The following is a 25355-nucleotide window of genomic DNA, read 5'->3' on the forward strand; positions in this document are numbered from 1 at the left end:
TAATTTGCAAACTTTTCTCCCAAAGATAATTCTGGATGATGTCCTTTGATGCATGAAAGTATTGAATTTTAATGAAGTCTGAGTTATCTATTTTCTCTTCTGTTGCTTGTGCTTTTGAAGGAATATTTAAGAAACCACTGCCTAATCCAATGTCATATCATAATCCAATATCATGTCATCTGTGAAAAAAACATAATTTTACTTCTTTCTTTCCAACCTGATGCCTTCTATTTCTTTTTCTTACATAATTGCCCAGCTAGAACCTTCAGTACAATGTTGAATAGAAGTGGCAAAACAGACATTCTTGTCTTGTTTCTAGTCTTTGGAGTAAAGTCTTCAGTCTTTCACCATTAAGTATGATGTTAGCTGTGGGATTTTTGAAAATTCCCTTTATCAGATTGAGGAGGTTCTCTTCTACTCCTAGTTTGTTGAACATTTTTACCACGAAAGGGTATTGGATTTTTTCAAATGATTTTTCTGCGTCTATTGAGATGATCATGTGGGGCTTTTTTTTCCTCATTCTATTAATATGGTGTGTTACATTGATTGATTTTCATATGTTGAACAACTCTTGTGTTCTTGGAACAAAATTGGTCACGGTAAAATTCATTTTAATATGCTACTGGATTTGGTTTGCTAGTATTTTGTTGAGGATTTTTGCAACTGCATTCATAAGGAATATTGGTCTGTAGTTTTCTTTCCTTATGATATCTTTTGCTTTGGTATCAGGACAATGCTGGCCTCATAGATTGAGCTGGCAATTGTCCCTCTTCTAGTTTTAGGAATAGTTTGAGAAAGACTGGTATTATTTCTTCTTTAAAATTTTGGTAGAATTCATCTGGTCCTGGGCTTTTCTTTGTTAAAATTTTTTGATTATTGATTGTTTCTACTTATTTGTTATAATTCTCTTCAGATATTTCATTTCTTCTTGAGTCATTTTTGGTAGTTTGTGTGTTTCTAGTAATTCTTCCATTTCATCTAGGTTATCTAATTTATTGGTATACAACTGTTCGTGTTCATAGTATTCTGTAATCCTTTTTACTTCTGTAAACTCAGTTGGTAGTAATGTCTCCACTTTCATTCCTGATTTTAGAATTTGAATCCTCTCTCTCCCCCCGTATCTATCTCTCTCTCCCTCCCTCTCTCTCTGGCTCTCTCTCTCTCATCAGACTAGAACATTTGTCAATTTTCTGACCTTTTCAAAGGACCAAGCTTTGATTTTGTTTATTTTCTCTATTGTTTTTCTATTTCATTTATCTCTGCTCTAACCTTTTTTATTTCTTTTCTTCCATTTGCTTTGCTCTTCTTTTTCCTAATTTATTAGAGGGGAAGGATAGATTGTTGGTTTGAGACCTTTCCTCTTTTTAATGTAGGCAATTGCAGTTATAAATTTCCCTCTGAGCACTGCTTTCACTGTATCTCATAAGTTTTGGTATGCTATGTTTTCGTTTTTGTTCACCTCAAGTATTTTCTAATCACTCCCCTGATTTCTTCTTTGACCTACTTATTATTTAGGAGAGTGTTGTTTAATTTCCTTATATTTGTGGATTTTCCAAATTTCCTTCTGTTATTGGTTTCTAGTTTCATTGCATTTTGGTTGGAGAACATACTTTGTATGATTTCAGTCTTTTAAAATTTATGGAGATTTATTTTTTTTAGCTAGATAATTATTGAATGTTTTACCATTCAATAATTATCTTTTTAGTTAAGCTGAGGTTTAACTGTTCATTGAGTTCCTATTTCCAATTATTTTACATTTGAGAAATGAATGCAATATTTGTTTTTCAAAGTTGCTTAATTATTTCCATAGTGTATTGTTCCTATGTAAACGTGTTCTTTTTTTTATATTTAACGTATTAAATATACTTACTATGTATTCTATATCTGATACTTCCAATATCAGTGTCTTTTCAAGTCTAGTTCTGCTACTGTCATTTCTGCTGCTTCTCACTCTTGGTGACTTGTTTCTCATTGTTTTATTATGTTTACATTATGATATTTTGTTTGACTGATCTTAATCTGTGGGAATCAGGAACCAAGCTCTCAGTCTGGTAGAAGTCAATGCCTAAAAACAGGCTAGGCATTCTCTCTCAAAAAAAAATGGGGGCTAATGCTCAACAATTGTTGATATTTTTTACTACACAAAGCCAGTGGTCACTTCTTTTTCTCTTTGGGTTTTACATGGCGCCAAACTCTACTTATAGTAATTACTGACACCACCACATTATGTTTTTATTAGAGACACAGAAACCAAAGGACCGACCAGTTCTTTTCGGAGTAGATTTTCCCAAAGCAGACCCCATTCAAAGACAGCAACGTTTATTACTTCCTCTAAATATGAACTTCAGCAAGATTCCCATAAAAGGGATATACTAGCATCAGAATCCAATTAGCCTATTCACTTGTTGAAGGGAGAAAACATAGAAGTTTTCCCTGAGATTTGGTGAGACTATTTCAAAAACACCAGCGCTGAGGAACTTCCACTGGCTGTAAGTCTCTAGATCCCAGGTGACTCCCAGTAAAATAATTTTCACTGATGTTTCATGGTTATCATGACATTATTTTAGTGGACTAATTGCACTTCTAATCCTAGAAGATCCAATTACCTGTGAATAGGATTGTGACAAATTGTAGATGACTATACATATCCCCTAGTCAACCGTGTCAATCAGGTGTTCCTTCCAGGTGAAGACAAACTGCTTTAATTAGTGTGGACATGCAGGGACCAAGGAAAATGCATGATCCGTATCTATGTTATATGCCATTTCCCTGCTAAAGTGCTTGAAAAAACAGTGGAAGCTCTAGAGGTGGCTGGCCATTAATCCAACTCTCATTCTTATGGTTTAGGAACCAGGGTGGGAGGCCTTTTCATTTTGCCATTGGACTCAGCATAGTCCACATCCAATCATGAATTGCTGATTTATATTATTGTTTTTTGCTTAATTACAATTTTATACTTTCTCAAACCCCTGGTATATGTGTATCCTGTGTAATGCAAGAAAATCTGCTACTATTAGGAGTGCTAAATACATATCTTGATGATTTTTATGTACACATTTTTTTTTAACATTTTTATTGGGGTATAATTGCTTTACAATGGTGTGTTAGTTTCTGCTTTATAACAGAGTGAATCAGTTATACATATACATATGTTCCCATATCTCTTCCCTCTTGCGTCTCCCTCCCTCCCACCATCCCTATCCCACCCCTCCAGGCGCTCACAAAGCACCGAGCTGATCTCCCTGTGCTATGCGGCTGCTTCCCACTAGCTATCTACCTTACGTTTGGTAGTGTATATATGTCCATGCCTCGCTCTCGCTTTGTCACAGCTCACCCTTCCCCCTCCCCATATCCTCAAGTCCGTTCTCTAGGAGGTCTGTGTCTTTATTCCCGTCTTACCCCTAGGTTCTTCATGACATTTTTTTTTAATTCCACATATATGTGTTAGCATACGGTATTTGTCTTTCTCTTTCTGACTTACTTCACTCTGTATGACAGATTCTAGGTCTATCCACCTCATTACAAATAGCTCAATTTTGGTTCTTTTTATGGCTGAGTAATATTCCATTGTATATATGTGCCACATCTTCTTTATCCATTCATCCGATGATGGGCACTTAGGTTGTTTCCATCTCCAGGCTATTGTAAATAGAGCAGCAATGAACATTTTGGTACATGACTCTTTTTGAATTATGATTTTCTCAGGGTATATGACCAGTAGTGGGATTGCTGTGTCATATGGTAGTTCTATTTGTAGTTTTTTAAGGAACCTCCATACTTTTCTCCATAGTGGCTGTACCAATTCACATTCCCACCAGCAGTGCAAGAGTGTTCCCTTTTCTCCACACCCTCTCCAGCATTTATTGTTTCTAGATTTTTTGATGATGGCCATTCTGACTGGTGTGAGGTGATATCTAATTGTAGTTTTGATTTGCATTTCTCTAATGATTAATTATGTTGAGCATTCTTTCATGTGTTTGTTGGCACTCTGTATATCTTCTTTGGAGAAATGTCTATTTAGGTCTTCTGCCCATTTTTGCATTGGATTGTTTGTCTTTTTGTAATTGAGCTGCATGAGCTGCTTGTAAATTTTGGAAATTAATCCTTTGTCAGTTGCTTCATTTGCAAATATTTTCTCCTATTCTGAGGGTTGTCTTTTGGTCTCGTTTATGGTTTCCTTTGCTGTGCAAAAGCTTTGAAGTTTCATTAGGTCCCATTTGTTTATTTTTGGTTTTATTTCCATTTCTCTAGGAGGTGGGTCAAACAGGATCTTGCTGTGATTTATGTCATAGAGTGTTCTGCCTATGTTTTCCTCTAAGAGTTTGATAGTTTCTGGCCTTACATTTAGGTCTTTAACCCATTTTGAGCTTATTTCTGTGTATGGTGTTAGGGAGTGATCTAATCTCATACTTTTACATGCACCTGTACAGTTTTCACAGCACCACTTTTTGAAGAGGCTGCCCTTTCTCCACTGTACATTCCTGCCTCCTTTATCAAAGATAAGGTGACCATATGTGCGTGGGTTTCTCTCTGAGCTTTCTATCCTGTTCCATTGATCTATCTTTCTGTTTTTGTGCCAGTACCATACTGTCTTGATTACTGTATCTTTGTAGTATAGTCTAAAGTCAGGGAGCCTGATTCCTCCAGCTCCATTTGTCTTTCTCAAGATTGCTTTGGCTATGCGGGGTCCTTTGTGTTTCCATACAAATTGTGAAATTTTTTGTTCTAGTTCTGTGAAAAATGCCAGTGGTAGTTTGATAGGGATTGCTTTGAATTTGTAGATTGCTTTGGGTAGTAGAGTCATTTTCACAATGTTGATTCTTCCAATCCAAGAACATGGTATATCTCTCCATCTATTTGTATCATCTTTAATTTCTTTCATCAGTGTCTTATAATTTTCTGCATACAGGTCTTTTGTCTCCTTAGGTAGGTTTATTCCTAGATATTTTATTCTTTTTGTTGCAATGGTAAATGGGAGTGTTTTCTTGATTTCACTTTCAGATTTTTCATCATTAGTATATAGGAATGCCAGAGATTTCTGTGCATTAATTTTGTATCCTGCTACTTTACCAAATTCATTGATTAGCTCTAGTAGTTTTCTGGTAGCATCTTTAGGATTCTCTATGTATAGTATCATGTCATCTGCAAACAGTGACAGCTTTACTTCTTCTTTTCCGATTTGGATTCCTTTTATTTCCTTTTCTTCTCTGATTGCTGTGGCTAAAACTTCCAAAACTATGTTGAATAAGAGTGGTGAGAGTGGGCAACCTTGTCTTGTTCCTGACCTTAGTGGAAATGCTTTCAGTTTTTCGCCATTGAGGATGATGTTGGCTGTGGGCTTGTCATATACGGCCTTTATTATATTGAGGAAAGTTCCCTCTACACCTAAGTTCTGGAGGGTTTTTATCATAAATTGGTGTTGAATTTTGTCAAAAGTTTTCTCTGCATCTATTGAGATGATCATATGGTTTTTCTCCTTCAATTTGTTAATATGGTTAATCACATTGATAGATTTGCGTATATTGAAGAATCCTTGCATTCCTGGAATAAACCCCACTTGATCATGGTGTATGATCCTTTTAATGTGCTGTTGGATTCTGTTTGCTAGTATTTTGTTGAGGATTTTTGCATCTATGTTCATCAGTGATATTGGCCTGTAGTTTTCTTTCTTTGTGACATCCTTGTCTGGTTTTGGTATCAGGGTGATGGTGGCCTCGTAGAATGAGTTTGGGAGTGTTCCTCCCTCTGCTATATTTTGGAAGAGTTTGAGAAGGATAGGTGTTAGCTCTTCTCTAAATGTTTGATAGAATTCGCCTGTGAAGCCATCTGGTCCTGGGCTTTTGTTTGTTGGAAGATTTTTAATCACAGTTTCAATTTCAGTGCTTGTGATTGGTCTGTTCATATTTTCTATTTCTTCCTGATTCAGTCTTGGCAGGTTGTGCATTTCTAAGAATTTGTCCATTTCTTCCAGGTTGTCCATTTTATTGGCATAGAGTTGCTTGTAGTAATCTCTCATGATCTTTTGTATTTCTGCAGTGTCAGTTGTTACTTCTCCTTTTTCATTTCTAATTCTATTGATTTGAGCCTTCTCCCTCTTTTTCTTGATGAGTGTGGCTAATGGTTTATCAATTTTGTTTATCTTCTCAAAGAACCAGCTTTTAGTTTTATTGTTCTTTGCTATCATTTCCTTCATTTCTTTCTCATTTACTTCTGATCTGATCTTTATGATTTCTTTCCTTCTGCTGACTTTCGGTTTTTTTTGTTCTTCTTTCTCTAATTGCTTGAGGTGCAAGGTTAGGTTGTTTATTCGAGATGTTTCCTGTTTCTTAAGGTGGGCTTGTATTACTATAAACTTCCCTCTTAGAACTGATTTGCTGCATCCCATAGGTTTTGGGTCGTCGTGTCACCATTGTCATTTGTTTCTAGGTATTTTTTTATTTCTTCTTTGATTTCTTCAGTGATCACTTCGTTATTAAGTAGTGTATTGTTTAGCCTCCATGTGTTTGTATTTTTTACAGATCTTTTCCTGTAATTGATATCTAGTCTCATGGCGTTGTGGTCGGAAAAGATACTTGATACAATTTCAATTTTCTTAAATTTACCAAGGCTTGATTTGTGACCCAAGATATGATCTATCCTGGAGAATGTTCCATGAGCACTTGAGAAAATTGTGTATTCTGTTGTTTTTGGATGGAGTGTCCTATAAATATCAATTAAGTCCATCTTGTTTAATGTATCATTTAAAGCTTGTGTTTCCTTATTTATTTTCATTTTGGATGATCTGTCCATTGGTGAAAGTGGGGTGTTGAAGTCCCCTACTATGAATGTGTTACTGTCGATTTCCCCTTTTATGGCTGCTAGTTTTTGCCTTATGTATTGAGGTGCTCCTATGTTGGGTGCATAAATATTTACAATTGTTATATCTTCTTCTTGGATCGATCCCTTAATCATTATGTAGTGTCCTTCTTTGTCTCTTCTGATAGTCCTTATTTTAAAGTCTATTTTGTCTGATATGAGAATTGCTACTCCAGCTTTCTTTTGGTTTCCATTTGCATGGAATATCTTTTTCCATCCCCTTACTTTCAGTCTGTATGTGTCTCTAGGTCTGAAGTGGGTCTCTTGTAGACAGCATATATATGGGTCTTGTTTTTGTATCCATTCAGCCAATCTGTGTCTTTTGGTGGGAGCATTTAGTCCATTTACATTTAAGGTAATTATCGATATGTATGTTCCTATTCCCATTTTAAAATTGTTTTGGGTTTGTTATTGTAGGTCTTTTCCTTCTCTTGTGCTTCTTGCCTAGAGAAGTTCCTTTAGCATTTGTTGTAAAGCTGGTTTGGTGGTGCTGAACTCTCTCAGCTTTTGCTTGTCTGTAAAGGTTTTAATTTCTCCATCAAATCTGAATGAGATCCTTGCTGGGTAGAGTAATCTTGGTTGCAGGTTTTTTTCCTTCATCACTTTAAATATGTCCTGCCACTCCCTTCTGGCTTGCAGAGTTTCTGCTGAAAGGTCAGCGGTTAACCTTATGGGGATTCCCTTGCGTGTTATTTGTTGTTTTTCCTTTGCTACTTTTAATATGCTTTCTTTGTATTTGATTTTTGACAGTTTGATTAATATGTGTCTTGGCGTATTTCTCCTTGGATTTATCCTGTATGGGACTCTCTGTGCTTCCTGAACTTGATTAACTATTTCCTTTCCCATATTAGGGAAGTTTTCAACTATAATCTCTTCAAATATTTTCTCAGTCCCTTTCTTTTTCTCTTCTTCTTCTGGAACCCCTATAATTCGAATGTTGGTGCGTTTAATGTTGTCCCAGAGGTCTCTGAGACTGTCCTCAGTTCTTTTCATTCTTTTTTCTTTATTCTGCTCTGCAGTAGTTATTTCCACTATTTTATCTTCCAGGTCACTTATCCGTTCTTCTGCCTCATTTATTCTGCTATTGATCCCATCTAGAGTATTTTTCATTTCATTTATTGTGTTGTTCATCATTGTCTGTTTCATCTTTATTTCTTCTAGGTCCTTGTTAACTGCTTCTTGCATTTTGTCCATTCTATTTCCAAGATTTTGGATCATCTTTACTATCATTATTCTGAACTCTTTTTCAGGTAGACTGCCTATTTCCTCTTCATTTGTTAGGTCTGGTGGGTTTTTATCTTGCTCCTTCATCTGCTGTGTGTTTTTCTGTCTTCTCATTTTGCTTATCTTACTGTGATTGGGTTCACCTTTTTGCAGGCTGCAAGTTCGTAGCTCCCGTTGTTTTTGATGTCTGTCTCCAGTGGCTAAGGTTGGTTCAGTGGGTTGTGTAGGCTTCCTGGTGGAGGGGACTAGTGGCTGTGTTGTGGTGTATGAGGCTAGATTTGGCGTGTCTGTGGACTTATTATGATTTTAGGCATCCTCTCTGCTAATGGGTGGGGTTGTGTTCCTGTTTTGCTAGTTGTTTGGCGTAGGGTGTCCAGCACTGTAGCTTGCTGTTCGTTGAGTGAAGCTGGGTGCTGGCGTTGAGATGGAGATCTCTGGGAGATTTTTGCCGTTCGATATTATGTGGAGCTGGGAGGTCTCTTGTTGACCAGTGTGCTGAAGTTAGCTCTCCCACCTCAGAGGCACAGCACTGACTCCTGGCTGCAGCACCAAGAGCCTTTCATCCACATGGCTGGCACAAGGTGGCCATCCCCGGTTCACATCAACATGATCTCAGGCACAAACCTCCTTGTTTTTCCATTTTGTCTTTAAGTTACTTGTTGAAACAATGGCCCGCCGTCCACACGACTGTCGCGGCTTCGGCCCCTGGGGCCCATCCAGAGCTGGCACCCTCAGTGAGGCCGCCCTCCCCTCGGGCTCCAGGGCAGTTCCATGACGGCGGAGGGAATAGACCCCGAGCCGCCAGGAGTTCCAGCTCTGCGGAAACCCATGTACACATTTAAGCTTAATACGTAGTTAGCAGCTAGAGAGCCACTGCAGAAACTGAAATGATCCAAAGAGATCCCATTTGGACATGGGCATGAACATTAAAAACATTAATCTTTTATATCGACAAACTGAGAAATGCAGCAACAGCTATTCACCTTGTCTTTGTTCTTCGCCTTCTAGATTTGTATGCAAATATGCAATGAATGCATGTTGTTTCTCTTTATTGTTATCGTATGTCCTTTGCTTGTTTCTCCTTATCCATAGCAGGCAAATTGTATTGTCATTAATTTTTCTTTTGTCACAAGCATCATTATTGTTGACTTTTTCCTCCTTTAAAAGAACAAACCACAGGAAGGGAATAAAACAATAGAGTATACTGTATTTTTGCTAATTTTGCAGACACCCAAGTAGCTAGATCAAGCCAGTAATGAAAAAATAATTTCTGGCACTGCATATACATTTTTAGAGATTATTAGATATTACCATAATTGAACACTATCCTCAAATTCCCCAAAGAAACATTTTAAAGCCAAATAAGAACATCAGAAAAAACAACCAGCTGCTGTCACAGAAATCATTATGGGTAACCAACATAAATGTGTACATATGTACACTAATAGACATGAAGAGAAATGTTCTTATCAGCATTATTCATGAGTCCAAAACCAGAAACAACCCAAACATCCATCAATAGGAAATGGATGATAAATGTGGTATAGTCCCACAGTGGTGTGACAGTCAACCTATTCATACCTTTATGTAGCATACTCCTACATTGTACCAGGGTTGGTCTGTGTAAAGTGATGTGACTTGCAAAGCTAGGTTATAAGAGATATCCCACCTCCACCTGGCTTTCTTGGATCAGTCACTCTGGGGGAAGCCAGTCAAGCCTTCAGATGAATGCAACCACAGTCAACATCCTGGCTGCAACTTATGAGGGATTCTGAGTCAGAAACACCTGCCAAGCCACTCCCAAATTCCTGACCCACAGAAACCATGATCAGTAATGCATTTATTGTTGTCTACGCTTTGGGGCAATTTGTTACACAGGAAGAGATAACTAACGCAAATGGTAAACTATATAGCAGAAGTCAGCAAACTTTGGCTCCTGGGCTAAATCTAGCCTATGGCCTATTTCTGTATGGCCCTTGAGCTTAGAAGAGTTTTTATTTTTAATACTTTTAAAATATTGTACAAAAAAAAAGAAACAGAAGAATATGCAGCACAGACTGTATGTAGCCTCAAAACCTAAAATAATTACTGTCTGGACAGTAATTAAAGAAAATGTTTGCTGACCCTGGTATACAGCAATGATAATGACCTACTCTTAGACACAGCATAGACGAATGTCACAGACATAGTGTTGAGTGAAAGAAGCCAACACAAAAGAATATATACTATATGCTTCCATTTAAATAAAATTCAAGAACAGGCAAACTAATTAATGGTGTATGAAGTCAAGAGAGTAGTTTAATTTGAGGAGGGAAGAAGAGAGATAGTGATAGAGAGAGGGCATGGAGGGGCTTCTGAGGCACTGGTGATATGCTTTTCTTGATCTGGGTAGTGTATTCACTTCGTGACAATTCATTAAGCTCTGTTTTTATGGTTATTGTGTTTTTCTATATGTATGTTGCATTTCCATTAAAAAAATAATTCTTTTGAAAAATCATTTCAGAGTTAAAATTGGACAATTTCTGGAAGTCCAGAAATTTCTAATAAACAGTCATAGAATCATTTAAATTATAATTGGGGACTCCATTCCTTCCAGAAGGAGAGAATTCGTCAGCAGTATTAAAGCAGTACTGCAGAAGGGAGTCAGTTACAGTGCTTGAGAGTGTGCCCTCTGGAGTCAATCTGCCAGGTTTCAAGAAATAATTCTACTGGTGAACAGGCCTGTGACCTTGCGGAAGTTACTCTGCCTCACCATGCCTCATTTTCTTCATCAGGAATGTGGAGATAAACAACCCCCTCATAGGGTTGTCTTGAGGAATAGATAGTGTAATACTTGGAACTCACTGTATCAGTTACCTATTGCTGTGTAGTAAGCCATCTCAAAACTTAAAATAGCATCTATTTTTGTTTTCTCACAATTCTAAAGGTCAGGAATTTAGGTGAAGCTTAGCAGATATATTGATCTGGGTTCCCCAGAGAAACAGAATTAAAAACCAATAGGATATATATATATTTTTTACATATAGTTTATAGATAGATAGAATATATAGTATATATAGATATGTAATAAGATCTATATCTGTATAGATTTAGATATATGATTTATACCTATATATCTGTACCTATAGAAACCATGAGCCATCTATATATCTGCTTCTAAATATATATAATATATATTAAAATCATGTGAGCCAATTCCTTATAGATATAGATAGAGATACAAATATAGATATATAGATAGATAATAAGGAATTGGCTCATACAGTTTTGGAGGCTGAAAAGACCCCAGATCTGTAGTGCACAAGCTGGAGACAAAGGAGAGCAGATGGCATAGTTCCAGTCTGAGTCTGAAGACCTGAGAACTAGGTAAAGCCAATGGTATAAATTCCAGTCCAAGTCTGAGTCCCAAGGCAGGAGAATATTGATGTCCCAGCTCAAAGACAGGCAGAGAGAATTCTCTCTTACCCCACCTTTTTGTTCTATTCAGGCCTTCAAGAGATTGGATGAGGCCCACCCACACTGGGGAGGGCAATGTGCTTTACTCAGTCTAGTCTACCAATTCGAATGTTAATCTCATTCAGAAACCCTCACAGATACAGACAGAATAATGTTGGACCAAATATCTGGGCATCCTGTGGCCTAGTCAAGTTGATACATAAAATGAACCATCCCAGCAGGGCTGGCTCATCTGCACCCAACATGGTTCAGTTAGGACTGGAGGATCCAAAATGGATCCAAAATGACCCCACCTACATGTTTGAGGACTTGCAGCTGGCTGTTCTCCACGCGGACACTCTCTCCAGCAGGATGACACATGGTCTTCTTTACTTGGAGGCTGGGTTCCTAGAGAAAAAAGAGGAAGTTAAAGGATCTCTTAAGCCAGAGCTCAGAACTCCTAAAACCCCATTCCATGACATTCTGTTGATCAAAGCAAGTCCCAGACCAACCCAGGTTCAAGGAGGGAGGAAATAAGAGACTCTACATCTGGGAGTGGGAAGAGTGGTAGGCCTGTGCCGGGATGAGTTGTGGTGGCCGTCTTCACAGACAGCCAGCCCTTTGGCCACCAGAGTACATATCCTTCCCAGTTGCATGCCAGACCCCAAGGTTTAGTCTGTCCAAATCACCATCATCTCTTCTTGAACTACTGCATCAGCCCCCTCTTTTCTTGCCCCGCCCTAGAATGTTCTCCACACAGTAGCCAGAATGATCTTGTTAAAATGTAAATCAGATCATATCACTCCAGTGGGGTCCTATCATGCTTGTAATAAAGTCCAAATTCTATGCCATAATCTGGCTCCCAGTAACCTCTCCACCCATGTCTCCTTCAGTTCTTTCCTTGTTCGTTCTATTCCAGCAACCCTGGCTTTCTTGCTGTTTCGCGAACACCCAAGGCTCCTTCCGGCCTCTGGGCTTTTCCACTAGATGTCCCTTCCCTCAGAATGCTCTTCCCCCAGATCTCACATGGCTGACCTTTTCACATCACTCAGATCACTGCTCAAATGTTGCCTCAGAGAGATCTTCCCTGACCATCACCATCCTACTCAAAAACAGCTGCTTATCCCACCCTGAGCACACTTTTCCTGATGCAGCTTTATTTTCCTTCATAGCAACCCCTAGAATTACCTGTTTTCTTATTCACTCATCCTCACTAGAACATAACCTCCACGAGAACATGGACTTTGTTCTCCCAAACACATATAACAGTGCCTCACACTCAATGCATATGAGTTGAGTAAATAAAAGAGCCTGGGATCGACCGTGGCAAGAACAATGGCAGGGCAAACCCAGCGACATCGACGGCACTGTCCTGCCCTGTGGCCCGTACACCTCACCTCTGCGCTCTAACCCCATCACTGGTTTCCACAGTTACACTTTGGTGTCTCAGGAAAGGGAACGTGCAACAGAAGAGGACAAGTTGGAGACAACTGATGTGGGCAGCTGTGAGATGCCTTTGGAGAGGACTCTAACTGGCCCTCATTCTGGATCCTGTGGCCAATGCCGACAGTCTCAGGATGACAGATCACCCATTTGTCCTTTTTTTAGTTAATTTTTTATTGGAGTATAGTTGATTTACGATGTTGTGTTAGTTTCAGGTGTACAGCGAAGTGAATCAGTTATACATATACATATATCCACTCTCTTCTAGACTCCATCCCACGTAGGTCATTACAGAGCACCGAATAGAGTTCCCTGTGCTGTACAGTAGGTTCTTATTAGTTACAGATTTTATATAGAGTAGTGTGTATATATCAATCCCAGTCTCCCAGTTTATCCCCTCCTTTCCCCCTTGGTAACCATAAGTTTGTTTTCTACATCTGTGACTCAATTTCTGTTTTGTAAATAGGTTCATTTGTACCATTTTTTAAGATTCCACATATAAGTGGTATCATATGACATTTGTCTTTCTCTGTATGACTTATATGTAGTTATAGGTATACTATACGTACCACCTTTCTGCCAGAGACCTCTTGGAATGTCCTACGGCAGTGAGGAAATAGGGAGAGGTGAGCACAAGAGGCAAGAAAGAGAAGAAATGGATATTACTGTGTCCCTACTGTGTGCTAAGCAGTTTCACATGTATTATCTCATTCAGCTCTTAAAACAACAGATATCGCTCTGCAGTTCACAGATACAGAAACTGGACAGCGAGGTGGGTAGGCATTGTCTGCTGATGCCGAGTGGGTGTGCCAGCAGGAAGTTTGCTTCAGTAGATACCCCAGCTTCTCTTCTTCTCTGCCTGTCGCCATGAAAAGCCTAGCACGTGTCCTGTGATGATGATCCATCCTGGTGCAGAGTTGCTGAGATGTTTGCCCTTCCCCACAGTGGTGTCCTGTGGCCATCCGGGCTCCCCGCCCCATTCCCAGATGTCCGGGGACAACTATACCGCAGGGGCGGTCGTGCATTACAGCTGCACCAGCAAGCGGACTCTAGTGGGAAATGCCACCCGAATGTGTGGGCTGGACGGACACTGGACTGGATCCCTCCCCCACTGCTCAGGTATGGGCTCTGGTGTGGGGGAAGGGGGTCCAAAGGAACACCTGGCTGGGAGGCGAGCGAGCTCCCGAGGGTGTGAGTGTGACAGATGGACGGGAGGGAAGCAGACCTTTTGAACCCTCTGCATCCCTCCCAGGCAGAGAGCACGGCTATCAGAGGTCCCAACTGGACTTCCGCCTTTGGTGGTCTGAGCCCAGCTTCATGCCCTTAGTCAGCGCTGGCCAAGCCCATACAGCCAAGAGACTGCAAAACTAGCGAAGACGCAGTTTGTGAGGTCACCCTATGGCCAGAGTCCTGTCCAGACCTTATCACCATGAGGTCCCAGGAATAGTCCAAGCCTTCCTGTTGTTCAGCCCAGGTCCAAACCCCCTCCTGTGTTCTCTTCTTCCCTGTTTGGGACTCCTGGGCCCCAGCCTGCTTCCCTTTCTGTATCACCGCCTCTCCCATTTGTCCTGTGTCCTGACTGCCCAGTGAATACAGTTCTTCCCTTTAGCACTAACACACCAGCCCCCAGACGTTTCCTATGAATGAGTTTGTTTTCCTGTTAATCTCTATGGGGACACAGAGAGATGTTATCAACACAGCACATGTAGGGAACTGCCAAAGCTCCCGTGTCCATATTTCCAGATATTCATCTGTAATGTCATAAAAGAACAAAATATTTGAAATTGAATTGTGCCACCAATGAAGAAACCACTAAGCAAAAAAGTTAGCACCCCACAGCTTTCTTTTCTTTGGGGTGAGCCTGCCTGGCCCCAAGAAGGGATGCCACATGGGATGTTGCCCACAAGAGAGCAGCTGTTCATGTAGCTTGATGTTCCTCAGGGGACCTACCATGGCACTGAAATTAACCCCTATGCCTTCCCATGCCAGATGCCCTCTAGAGGTAAGGATCCTGACCTCCTCCTAATATAGAAGCCTTCTCCTCAAAGTGGGACTTCACCCACAAGATGTGCAGCTGCCCTTGCAGTCTGAAGTTCCCAGATGAGCCTGTCTTCCAAAATTTAGGGCACTGCCAGAATACCCACCAGGTATTAGTTAGGGCTCCTAGGAAAGAAATTCCCGAAGCACTGGCCACTGTTTCAAAGGGTTGTGGGCTGCCCAGGACAATCCCAGACACATCACTCTGTTAACACCCAAGACTTTGGCCTCTCACCCTCATTAATCTCATTAATCACCCAGTTCATGAACTGGCAGGACTATGTATGAGCCACGGGGACTCCTTTAGCCTATTAGCTGGGCCCCAGACTCCTGTCTGTTTGGACTTGTATTGGAAGTGTCTTGGGGCGGCTGGCATGGGGACGACAAGGATCATGTATATTGAGGCCTCCAGAGTTGTCCACAGAGCAAGTTCCAGGAGGAAGAAATATTCCACAGAAGAAAGGCATGCATTTCGCATCCAAATGCCCATCCAAGCATGCATTTGCCTCAGTCTCTTTGGTGAACAGTCCCTTTTGCTTAAAGTCCTCCCTCTAGACGTTTCTCTAGGACATGGGACTAATGGTGTTCTTAAGGTCTGTTTGATGTATTGGGGGAATCTATGTTCTCCATGGGAAAAGGAAGTACAAGGTAGGGGAGAAAGAAGTCAGAAAGAAAGGCTTCAGCGTCTCCTACCCATTAGCATATGTAACCCAACCACACAGTGAGTCTCCTGGCCCAAAAGCACAGAATCCAAAGTCTTTTCTCCCAAACTGTAATTTTCCTTCTCTGAAGTTGTTTTTGCAAAGGCTGTGAAATGACAGAGTGGAAGTATTCCAGAAACAATTCTTATAGATATCGAAGCTAGAAAACCTCTAATACCTTTTCAACCCTGAGATTTCATAATTTTGTGACTACCTAAGTCCTGGTTCTCTGCATGTGGAAGAAGGGACTCTTCCTTGGCCACATCAAAGGTCAAGGGGAGACTAGAAACAAGCTGACACCTTGGGAACATGAAAAAGTAAGAAGCAGAAAAGAACCTTCAGAAGACATGGACCTCACTCATTAGGGGATATGTTGCGTTGAGCTGTTTGATCCCCAATCCTGAATATTCTGAAGAATAGTTTGCAATCTTACTTCTCCCGTGTCTTCCTCAAGGACGACAGACACTTAGGAGAACAGTGTCATGGGCAGAGCTTTCCTGGAGACCTCTGAGGACAGGAGTAGAAGGGATTCCATAAGTACTAAGGCTGAGGAATGAATGAATCTTAAATACCTTAGATAAGGAAGTGAAGGTGGAAAAAATAGGTGATTAGGAAGTAACGCTAGATCTGTACTAGTGAGTGGGATATAATTCCACCAGTGATACAGATATCATCTTTTGCAACATCATCTCCTGTCAGTCTTAAAAGATACACATTCAGGAGTTCCAGGGTCAGATTTTCAAACCTCATTCTGTACAGTCAGTGCACCCAGATGGTGCATAACAGAAGTCGTAAGTCCCTGGGCCATAAAGAACATGCAGAGATTTCTGGCATTTGAGACGCACTTCCGGAATTTCATTGCCTACCTCTGCAGTGTCATCATCTTGCTGATGTACCTCTTCAGTAAAGAGCCAACAGTTGCCACCTGCCCCCATGGTACAGTTCTGTCCCAGACTTCCTTATATCGTTGAAACAGAGGCCAAACACTGCAGTGGGGACTGTTCTGTCCGACAATGCCCAGGACCCGGGAGGCCACCCTTAGGCCTGTTGTGTAATAGTGCTGGCTTCAGCTGAGGCCAGCTAGCCAGTGAGGGAGAGAGAGCGACTCACCATCAGGGCTGCCTTCAAGGGGACCCTGTACTGCCTGTTGCATGAGCTACATCCTGGAAAACGTCAAAAGATAAGAAAACCTGGCCAAATGTGACAGGCTTTCTTTTTTCAAGTGTTTGAGTTGAAGGCTGAATGAATCGCCCTTCCATGGTAAGGAGCAGAATGGGGAACATGGGGTTATGTGGTATTCTCATATTCTGAGACTAGACTGTAAAAGGAAATAATCCCAAAACTGAGAGGAAGATACATCAACAGTGGATGGTGGGGTACACATGGCTTAAGCCACCTGTGGTCAAGATGTTACTATCGATGCCTACACACGTGGATCCACGAGGAGGTGCATTCCACATCAGTGGGAAACTTTTATCTTCTCATGGAGTTGCCATTTATTCCTTCATTTTCTTCCTCCTTCCTCAAGCTTACCATGGCCTAGGCTGATCCAGTGGTGTCTCCCGTGCATCTCCGTATTCTGAGATGCACTGGTTCACACAGGCACTAGGTCATGTAGCTTTGTCTCCTGTTCTCCACCTTCCCCCACCTCTTGGGTCCTTAAAACTCTCCTGGGTTGAGTTGGGTTTGCACAATAAGGCAGATAAATGCAGAAATATGGCAGGAGGCATAGGGCAAAGAAAGGATGAAATGAGGGATCTAAGATATCTAATCTAGAGCTCACCTGTATTGCACAATTTGTGAATAGGAAATCCTCAATTAAAGGCCCAGGATCAAGGTTCAAGCTGGGCTGTTGAGCAGAAACTCTACTAAAAAGTTGGAACTTTTTTCTCTCAGCAGTGGGAAGCCAGTAGAGATAATTCAGCAGCAAGGTTCAAGCTGGGCTGTTGAGCAGAAACTCTACTAAAAAGTTGGAACTTTTTTCTCTCAGCAGTGGGAAGCCAGTAGAGATAATGCAGCAGGAAAGAACCAAATTCAGATTGTGGCTGTGGTTGTTCATTGCTAAGATTTAAGGAATAAGTGAAGATAGACTAGAGGGAGAGTTTGAGAGGAAGGGACATTAGTTAGGAGGCTCCGGCAACGTAGTTCAGGAGAGAGACGTTGCGCATCTGAGCTAAGACAGTGGAACTGGTGATGGAGAGGGTGCCAGATCAACAGATGGTGGAGAAGAGGTGAAAGGGAGAAGGCCAGCTTGGACCACGGGCATCCCACGCTGGCACAAGCCAAAGAACTAAAAGGCATAACTTCCTCCACAAGGCTTCCCCTCTGCCTTCTTTCTTCCCTTGCCTCGTGGTCCCCGGGGACCCACACATGACCTCAACCCTCTGTGTCCTTCGACCACTGAGCGCTAAGGCAGGAGCCTATCCTGGTGACTCAGGCTAGACACACGGTCAGTTTCACCGCCCTCGTTCTTAGGGCCCACTGCCCTTCCTTAGCATCAGCCCAGCATCTTTCTCTCTCCAAGTTCTCCACTCCCTTTCCTGCCATGCTAAAAACAACGGGGTTTTTTGGTTCTGGTCCATAGGAACCAGCATGGGAATCTGTGGTGACCCTGGCATCCCAGCCCATGGCATCCGTTTGGGAGACAGCTTTGCCCCGGGCAGCCTGATACGCTTCAGCTGTGAAGCTGGCCACGTGCTCCGGGGATCGTCAGAGCGAACTTGTCAAGCCAACGGCTCATGGAGTGGCACGCAGCCTGAGTGTGGAGGTAATGTATGTGACCATTCTGCTTCTCCCCTCTGCCGGCCCCAGGATCTTCCCCCGTTTTCCTACTCCCTAGCACCTGCCCTCACATACACAGATAAAATGCAGGGCCCCATTTGAACCCTTGGCCTGGTGAAGAGTGGGCATCAACAGAGAGTTCATGTTCATCTCATTAGTAATCCAAAGGCAAACTTACCTAAGAAGGGAAGACACCAGGGTAAACTAAGTTAAGCACATTTGTGCATTTATTTCCATACAGTTTCATTCAACAACTGTGTGCCAAATACTGTAGTATAGGCTAGAGACACAATGGTGATGGAGACAGACCCACCTTGCCCTCTTGGAGCTTACAGTTTAAGGGAAAACACTGCGTTTAAATAGCATCCAAAGTGCCAAAAGAAATACAGATCCAGCTTTTAAAAATCCTTTAAAAGTAATATAAGCTCTTAATGATGGTTCCTGAGGTAGGCCCAATAGAGAAAATATATTTCTCCAAGCACTCCTAAATTTCTGGAAAAAAACAAAACAAAACTTTTTTAAAACCTCTCTCCCTAAAGTCCAACGTTTTGTACCTGCTCCGCAAATTTCTCCCTCCCTCTCTCCCTCTCTCTCTCTCTCTCTCTGTCTCTCCCTCTCTCTCCCCACCTCTCTAAAATACAACCTGCATAGCACTCTCCTAGTTAGGAAGCAGTTTAACAGTAAGATTGACTGAGGTGTTGGAAGAGGAAGGACGCAATATGAAATCATCATCTAGCAAGGGAGGAGTGGGAATGGAATAGGGAGATGTATACTTGCCAGGCAGCACCAAGGGCTCATTAAGGTAAGAGCCATTAACATAAAGTGACAGTAGTCAGCATTGGTCTGGGTTTTTGTTCAAACACATTTAGCTACATAGTTTCAGGCACAGGGTAGGTGAAGCATTAGGTGTAGGGTTGGGGTTTTATTAGGCAACTAAGACATTGAAAGAAAGTGGCAAGGAAGATGAGGGTATACACAAAGCAGTGATTATGATAAATCTTAGCATCTAAGCTGGGTAAGGAGGGGACGGGTTTATGAGTGGAGTAAGAGGCTGTGAAAAGGTGGTAGGATCAGTGGATTATAGGTCCCAATCACCAGAGAACAAATTCCAGAGGGAGCGAGCTAAAGAAATAAAAGGCATGGGCTTCCCTTGTGGCGCAGTGGTTGAGAGTCCGCCTGCCGATGCAGGGGACATGGGTTCGTGCCCCGGTCCGGGAAGATCCCACATGCCGCGGAGGGGCTGGGCCTGTGAGCCATGGCCGCTGAACCTGCGCGTCCGGAGCCTGTGCTCCACAACGGGAGAGGTCACAACAGTGAGAGGCCCGCGTAGCACAAAAAATAAAAATAAAAATAAAAAAGGCAGTGGTTAGAGAATGGGCTGCATGAAATTGAGATTGTGGCATAGTCCTGAAGAGCAAGGGGAGATGCTCTGGCCCATGATCAGGGGACACCAATGATAGAAATGGAGTCAGTGCCTTCGCCCACTTGTCTGTCCAAAGTCCTGCCTTTCTCGGGGTGCAAAACTAGTTTTTATAGGATTTCCTAGGCATAGTAAGAGAGGTTTTGTGGTACTGAGAGAGTGTTTTGTCAGGGAGAGAATTTAGTATATTCTCAAATATCCACTGTGACCCAGGTTCCCTTTCTTGCCACTCAGGTCCCAGGATGGAGTCAGCCATCAATGTCAGGAGTGTTCAGGGAACAGAAAGTAGGCAGCTGAGAGTTTGGACCTGGAAGCAAATATTTGTTGAGTGAGTGTATGTGTAACATGTACACAGCTCTTTGTGACTTCCCTTGACAAGCTCCCACTTATCTTTTAAGGCTCTACTCAAATTCTTATCTCCAGCCCCAATAAACTGCTCTCTTTTTAGTGCTTTTTTTCCTTCAAGTGTAGCACTTATTACATCATATTTTAATTCATCTGTTTATAGGTAGGTTCTTAAGATAGACTGGGCTCCTCAAGGGCAGGGGACATGGCTTGGTCACCACTGCATATCCAGCACCTAGGCAGCACAAATACTTGTTGAGTGGATGGATGATAGGGCCTATCTGTTGTGCTAATTACATAGGAATCATTTTGTAGATCTGACTCTGGGACTATGTAAATGTTGTACATACTTACAAAATAAAATTAAATGAAAGATTAGAAACAAGTACTCTCCAAATATCAAATCAAAATGGAAACCAATGAACTTAACTATGTATCAAGTTGGTGATTTAATAACCCAGAGAATTATTTCAACTGACTTGAAAAAATGAAATCTGACTATGGTACATATATCCTGAGGACAAAGAACTACAATGAAATCTTAAACTGTTTTTTGCAATCATATTGCTAGTAATAAAACTGGTATCACTATTCTGAAACTATTATGTATATAATACCATAATATATATGGATAAAACAAGTTAAAAATATTTATTGTCATTAAGAACCAAGATTTTCGACATAAAAGGGATATCATATAAAAATCAAAAATTTAACGAAACACTCAATTCTAAACTTGGCTTGGTAATATCAGCATAAAGTCATAATGTATTTTCAATTTGAAAAGTTATTTCAATAACTAGAATAACTAGAATAGACTAGAATCAATGACCAGCTCAGTAGCAACGAGTACCCTTAATGCCCAGATTGTAGTTTTTAAATCCATCACCCATTCAAAGGAACCAGAGCTCTTTAGAGAAATGGCTGATTCCAGGACTGGGGCAGGATATACGCAAGGTGAACATGGAAAATCTTGTCATTACAACAAGGAATCTACCAAACACAAGTGGGTCATGTCAAAGGAACTCAGGAGCCAACTTGAAGGGGCTCCCACTGGTCAAAGATGGGATAATTTGAGCGTCAATAAGAATAAAAGAGGCAACAGATGGACACATAGCAAATAAATTCAAATCTGTGAATTCAAATATTGTCCTTTGGAGCTTGCTAGGGAACCAACTCATTGTTCTCACGTCTGATTTTAAAAAAAAAGAAATCAAGCATTAATCCAACCATCCTATATGAACTCTATTTCTGGGTAGGCAAATATTTGATGATGGACAAGTTCTTAAACACTAGCTAAAGCAGAAAGAATTATAGAATTAGAATGTCACCATTTCTATCCCCTAATGAAATAACGAATCTGGTCAACAATATTTAATTTCTGGTAAAACCATTAAGTGACAACTAATAGGAATTTTATAATGCCAGATGAGGCAGGCAGACCCGACCCACTGGTCAGCCTCAACATCACTAACAAGGAAACAACCAGACATTCTGTGCCTCCTGATGCGATGTGGTAAGAAAAACACAAAACCTTTGAAAAGTACCTTTGCCAAAAAGTAGAACTTGACTACAGTAAGTACAGGGGACAGAGGAATATGCTGAACAATGCCTCATTGGGGCAGTTAGTAAAATCCAGAAAGTGGGAGATTCTACTGGATAAATGCCCTGATTTGTGTAACAGATAAATTGTAGGAGAGGGTAATCCAGTAATCTCTGGATTCAGAGTCTTAGAGACATGCCAACCAAATGTCATGTGTGGACTGTATTTGGATCGTGATTCAAACAAATCAACTGTAAAAAAGAGATAGAGAGAAACGCTAAGCATTGATTGGACATTCGGTGATATTAAGGAATTGTTTACAATTTTAGGTGTGATAATAAAGCAGATATAGTCTTTAATTTTTAGAAATCATAAAAAAAATCCCTACAGGTCTCTCCTCCCCTTCTAAGAGGGAGATGATCCAACATGAAAGCATCCCAAGAAACATTTCAATCCACAGGGTCCTTACGTAGCACAAGGTCTCCACTCTGGGCAGGGCTCAGCCCCCCAGAGGATGCCTGCTCTTGTTCTGATGAATAATGTGTCCTTTCGGCTTCCTAGTGATCTCTTGTGGGAACCCCGGGACTCCAAGCAATGCCCGAGTCATGTTCAGCGATGGCCTGGTTTTCTCCAGCTCCATCGTCTATGAGTGTCGGGAAGGCTACTACGCCACAGGCCTGCTCAGCCGGCACTGCTCCGTCAATGGCACCTGGACAGGCAGCGACCCGGAGTGCATAGGTGAGAACCTCTGGGCTCCATGGCAAATGGTGGCCAAGGCAATCGGGTTTCTCCGTGCCAAAGAAGAAGGCTGTCTGGAGGAGACTGGGAAGGCTGGCTGACATGGTGGGACTTGACCCTGAATGAGAATCATACAAATAGCCTCCACTTACTGGGCACATAGTACGTGACAGCCACTGAGCTAAGTGCTTTGTTTCACATGCATCACATCTTTGATTCTCACCACAACCCCATGAAGTAAATACTATTAGCTCTACTTTATGTATGAGAAAACTGAAGCTCAGAGAGCTTGAGAATATATAATTATTCGCTATCTCTCAGACTCTAGCCAGTTCCTTGGGCTTTCTTTTTCTCTTTTAGGGCAAACCCCCAGTGCTCAGCCTGATTCTCTTTCCACCTTAAAGCTGCTGCCATCTACCATCTTTGTTAGTTCCTTCTCTCCCTTGGACCCATCCCCACCCCAGCTTGGCTTCCCCTTTCTTGCTTCTCTTAAGGGCAGCTCCAGACCCTTTTCCTTGAAAAGCAAATCACTGTGGGGCCCAGATGGAAGCAAGTGATAAGATAAGGGAATCCGACAACATTCTCCCTTTCAAAATCCTAGCTGTGATTTTAGGCTCCATTTGAAATTCCCTGTCAAGTTCACTTTTGTTCTGAGGCCAGAGCTTACCAAGCCCCAGCCTCACTTGATAACATATCGGTATGACCGCTGCATCGGTCACAAGACCCTGATCCTAGGCCACTGGACCCACAGAGGTCTCCTGGGCAGAAGAGCAGGCAGTAAGATGCCCTTTCCGGCGACAAATTGTCTTATGTGGTCCGTCAACACATCTTAAGCTCTTCAACCTGGAAACGTCCCTCTCCTTGGACCCCAGCCTCATTTATGAAATGAGACCTCTGGATACTCCCTCTTAGAGGTGTGGGCTTTAAATGAAAAAGATGGGTTTCCCAGCCCAAGTTGCTGGGGTGAGTAAGGATGGTGCGGGCAAGGATGGGGGATATAGGGCAGCCTTTGCAAGCAGACTTGGCTGCGGGGACTTAGAATGGATGGTGCCCAACTAGGAGCCGGGGAGGGGACAGGACATCCCTACCCTGACAGCTTTCCTTCCCAGACACGTGCAGGGAGTGATAGGGATGGCGATGGGGTGCTGGTGGGAGTGGGCCTGTGCTCAGAGTGAACAATGCTCTATCTCCTCATCCTAGTCATAAACTGTGGCGACCCTGGGATTCCAGCCAATGGCCTCCGGCTGGGCAGTGACTTCAGGTACAACAAAACTGTGACCTACCAGTGCATCCCTGGCTACATGATGGAGTCACATAGGGTGTCCGTGCTGAGCTGCACCAAGGACCGGACGTGGAACGGCACCAAGCCAGTCTGCAAAGGTGTGTCTGGGGGCTTCGGATGTGGACACAGGGGCAAAGAAAGTACAAAAGTCTTGAACATCTAGAAGGGAGGGTGTGATGAGGCAGAGCCCTAACATCTTATTGGGGGGTGTGCAAGGTGAGGAGTGGTCCCTGAACATCTGCAGGGAGGGAGCGGGAAGGTCCTGGGTCTTGAACACTGAGGGCAGGGCCGTGCAGAGAGGAGTGGGTTGTCATAAGGTGCAAAAAGAACAAGCTGCCAAAGGAAGAGGGGGCGTTCCTGCTTCCTGCCGCTTAGGCCAGACTCCCAGCAGGCACAGGGAGCCAGTGACATCAGTGCCGGCGGCCACCAGGGCCTGGTTTCCCCCCGGGGCAGCCCCAGCACTCAGCTTGCTTTGGTCTCCCCCAGCTATCATGTGCAAACCACCTCAGCTCATCCCCAACGGGAAAGTGGTGGGGTCCGACTTCATGTGGGGCTCAAGCGTGACGTATGCCTGCCTGGAGGGGTACCAGCTCTCCCTGCCTGCGGTGCTCACCTGCGAGGGAAACGGGTCCTGGACTGGAGAGCTGCCTCAGTGTTTCCGTAAGTCGCTCACGGGGGCCTCCGAGGCATCCCATCTGCTGGCTCCATCCTCTTCCCTCCTCTGCTGCTGGGAGGCCTAGAGTGGAGGTTCCCGGCCCCAAATCAGGGAGGAGTTTTGTCAAAGACACTATTAAAGAAGGAAGGGATTTTAAAGGAAGAATATGAGACTATCTTAATTGAGCCCTGGCTCCTCTCACCGTGTGGAGTCACAGTGGAAGGAAATTAAGCCAGAGATAAGGGAGGTTTTTCTTAACCTGAAAGGTTGTTAACTGGATGCGCTAGAACCCAAAGCTGGGGTGATAGACAGGCAAGCAGGGCAGTGCTAGAAACATGCCTGTCTTCAAGGAAAATACCCTGCACAGAAGAGACGCTGGGGCCCTTGTGATTTTCTGGTGAGAGAGTTATTTCTGATCTACCTGGCCCGATTGTGTCTCAAAGAGCCTCAAGTCCACGCCAGGGCTCATTTCTTACCGAGTTCCCCAGAGAAGCAGGTTCCAGGTCACTTATTCTTGCCTTACCCCATAATCTGGCTCTGGAACTTGGACAAACAGTAGGACCTATTTTTTCTTTCTACTTGGCATTTATCTAATGCTGCAGAAAACTATCAACTACACATGACACTGTTTGGGGACCTCTGAAAATTTACTTCAGTTCAGGAAATTTCAGCAGAGACAAGGGCCAGTAAAAGTGGACACAGGAAAGGCAGCATGTGGTGTGTGGTTAACCCCTTAGACCTTCGTATTCCTCCAGGGAAACATTAGGAAGAGAGAAAGGCTCCAGGTTGAGTCTGGACTCAGAAACCTTGCTTTTTGTCTTGAGAAATAGCTGAATTGCTTTCTAACAACGAATTATGGTTATTGTTAAAAAAAAAAAAAAAAAAAAAACAAAAAA

General features: G+C 42.4%; 1 protein-coding gene across 1 annotated transcript in view; it reads left to right on the forward strand.

Moving 5' to 3' along the window:
- Positions 1-25355, forward strand: part of CSMD2 (CUB and Sushi multiple domains 2) — a 621436-nt gene that overhangs the window by 574856 nt on the left and 21225 nt on the right. Inside the window, exons 57-61 of the mRNA XM_007453867.1 lie at positions 13903-14076; positions 18280-18462; positions 22346-22522; positions 23723-23902; positions 24291-24464. Of these exons, the coding sequence (XP_007453929.1) occupies positions 13903-14076; positions 18280-18462; positions 22346-22522; positions 23723-23902; positions 24291-24464 (888 nt within the window). The remainder of the gene's footprint in view (positions 1-13902; positions 14077-18279; positions 18463-22345; positions 22523-23722; positions 23903-24290; positions 24465-25355) is intronic.

Source organism: Lipotes vexillifer, unplaced genomic scaffold (genome assembly GCF_000442215.2).
Source record: "Lipotes vexillifer unplaced genomic scaffold, Lipotes_vexillifer_v1.1 scaffold213, whole genome shotgun sequence".
Lineage (NCBI taxonomy): Eukaryota > Metazoa > Chordata > Mammalia > Artiodactyla > Lipotidae > Lipotes > Lipotes vexillifer.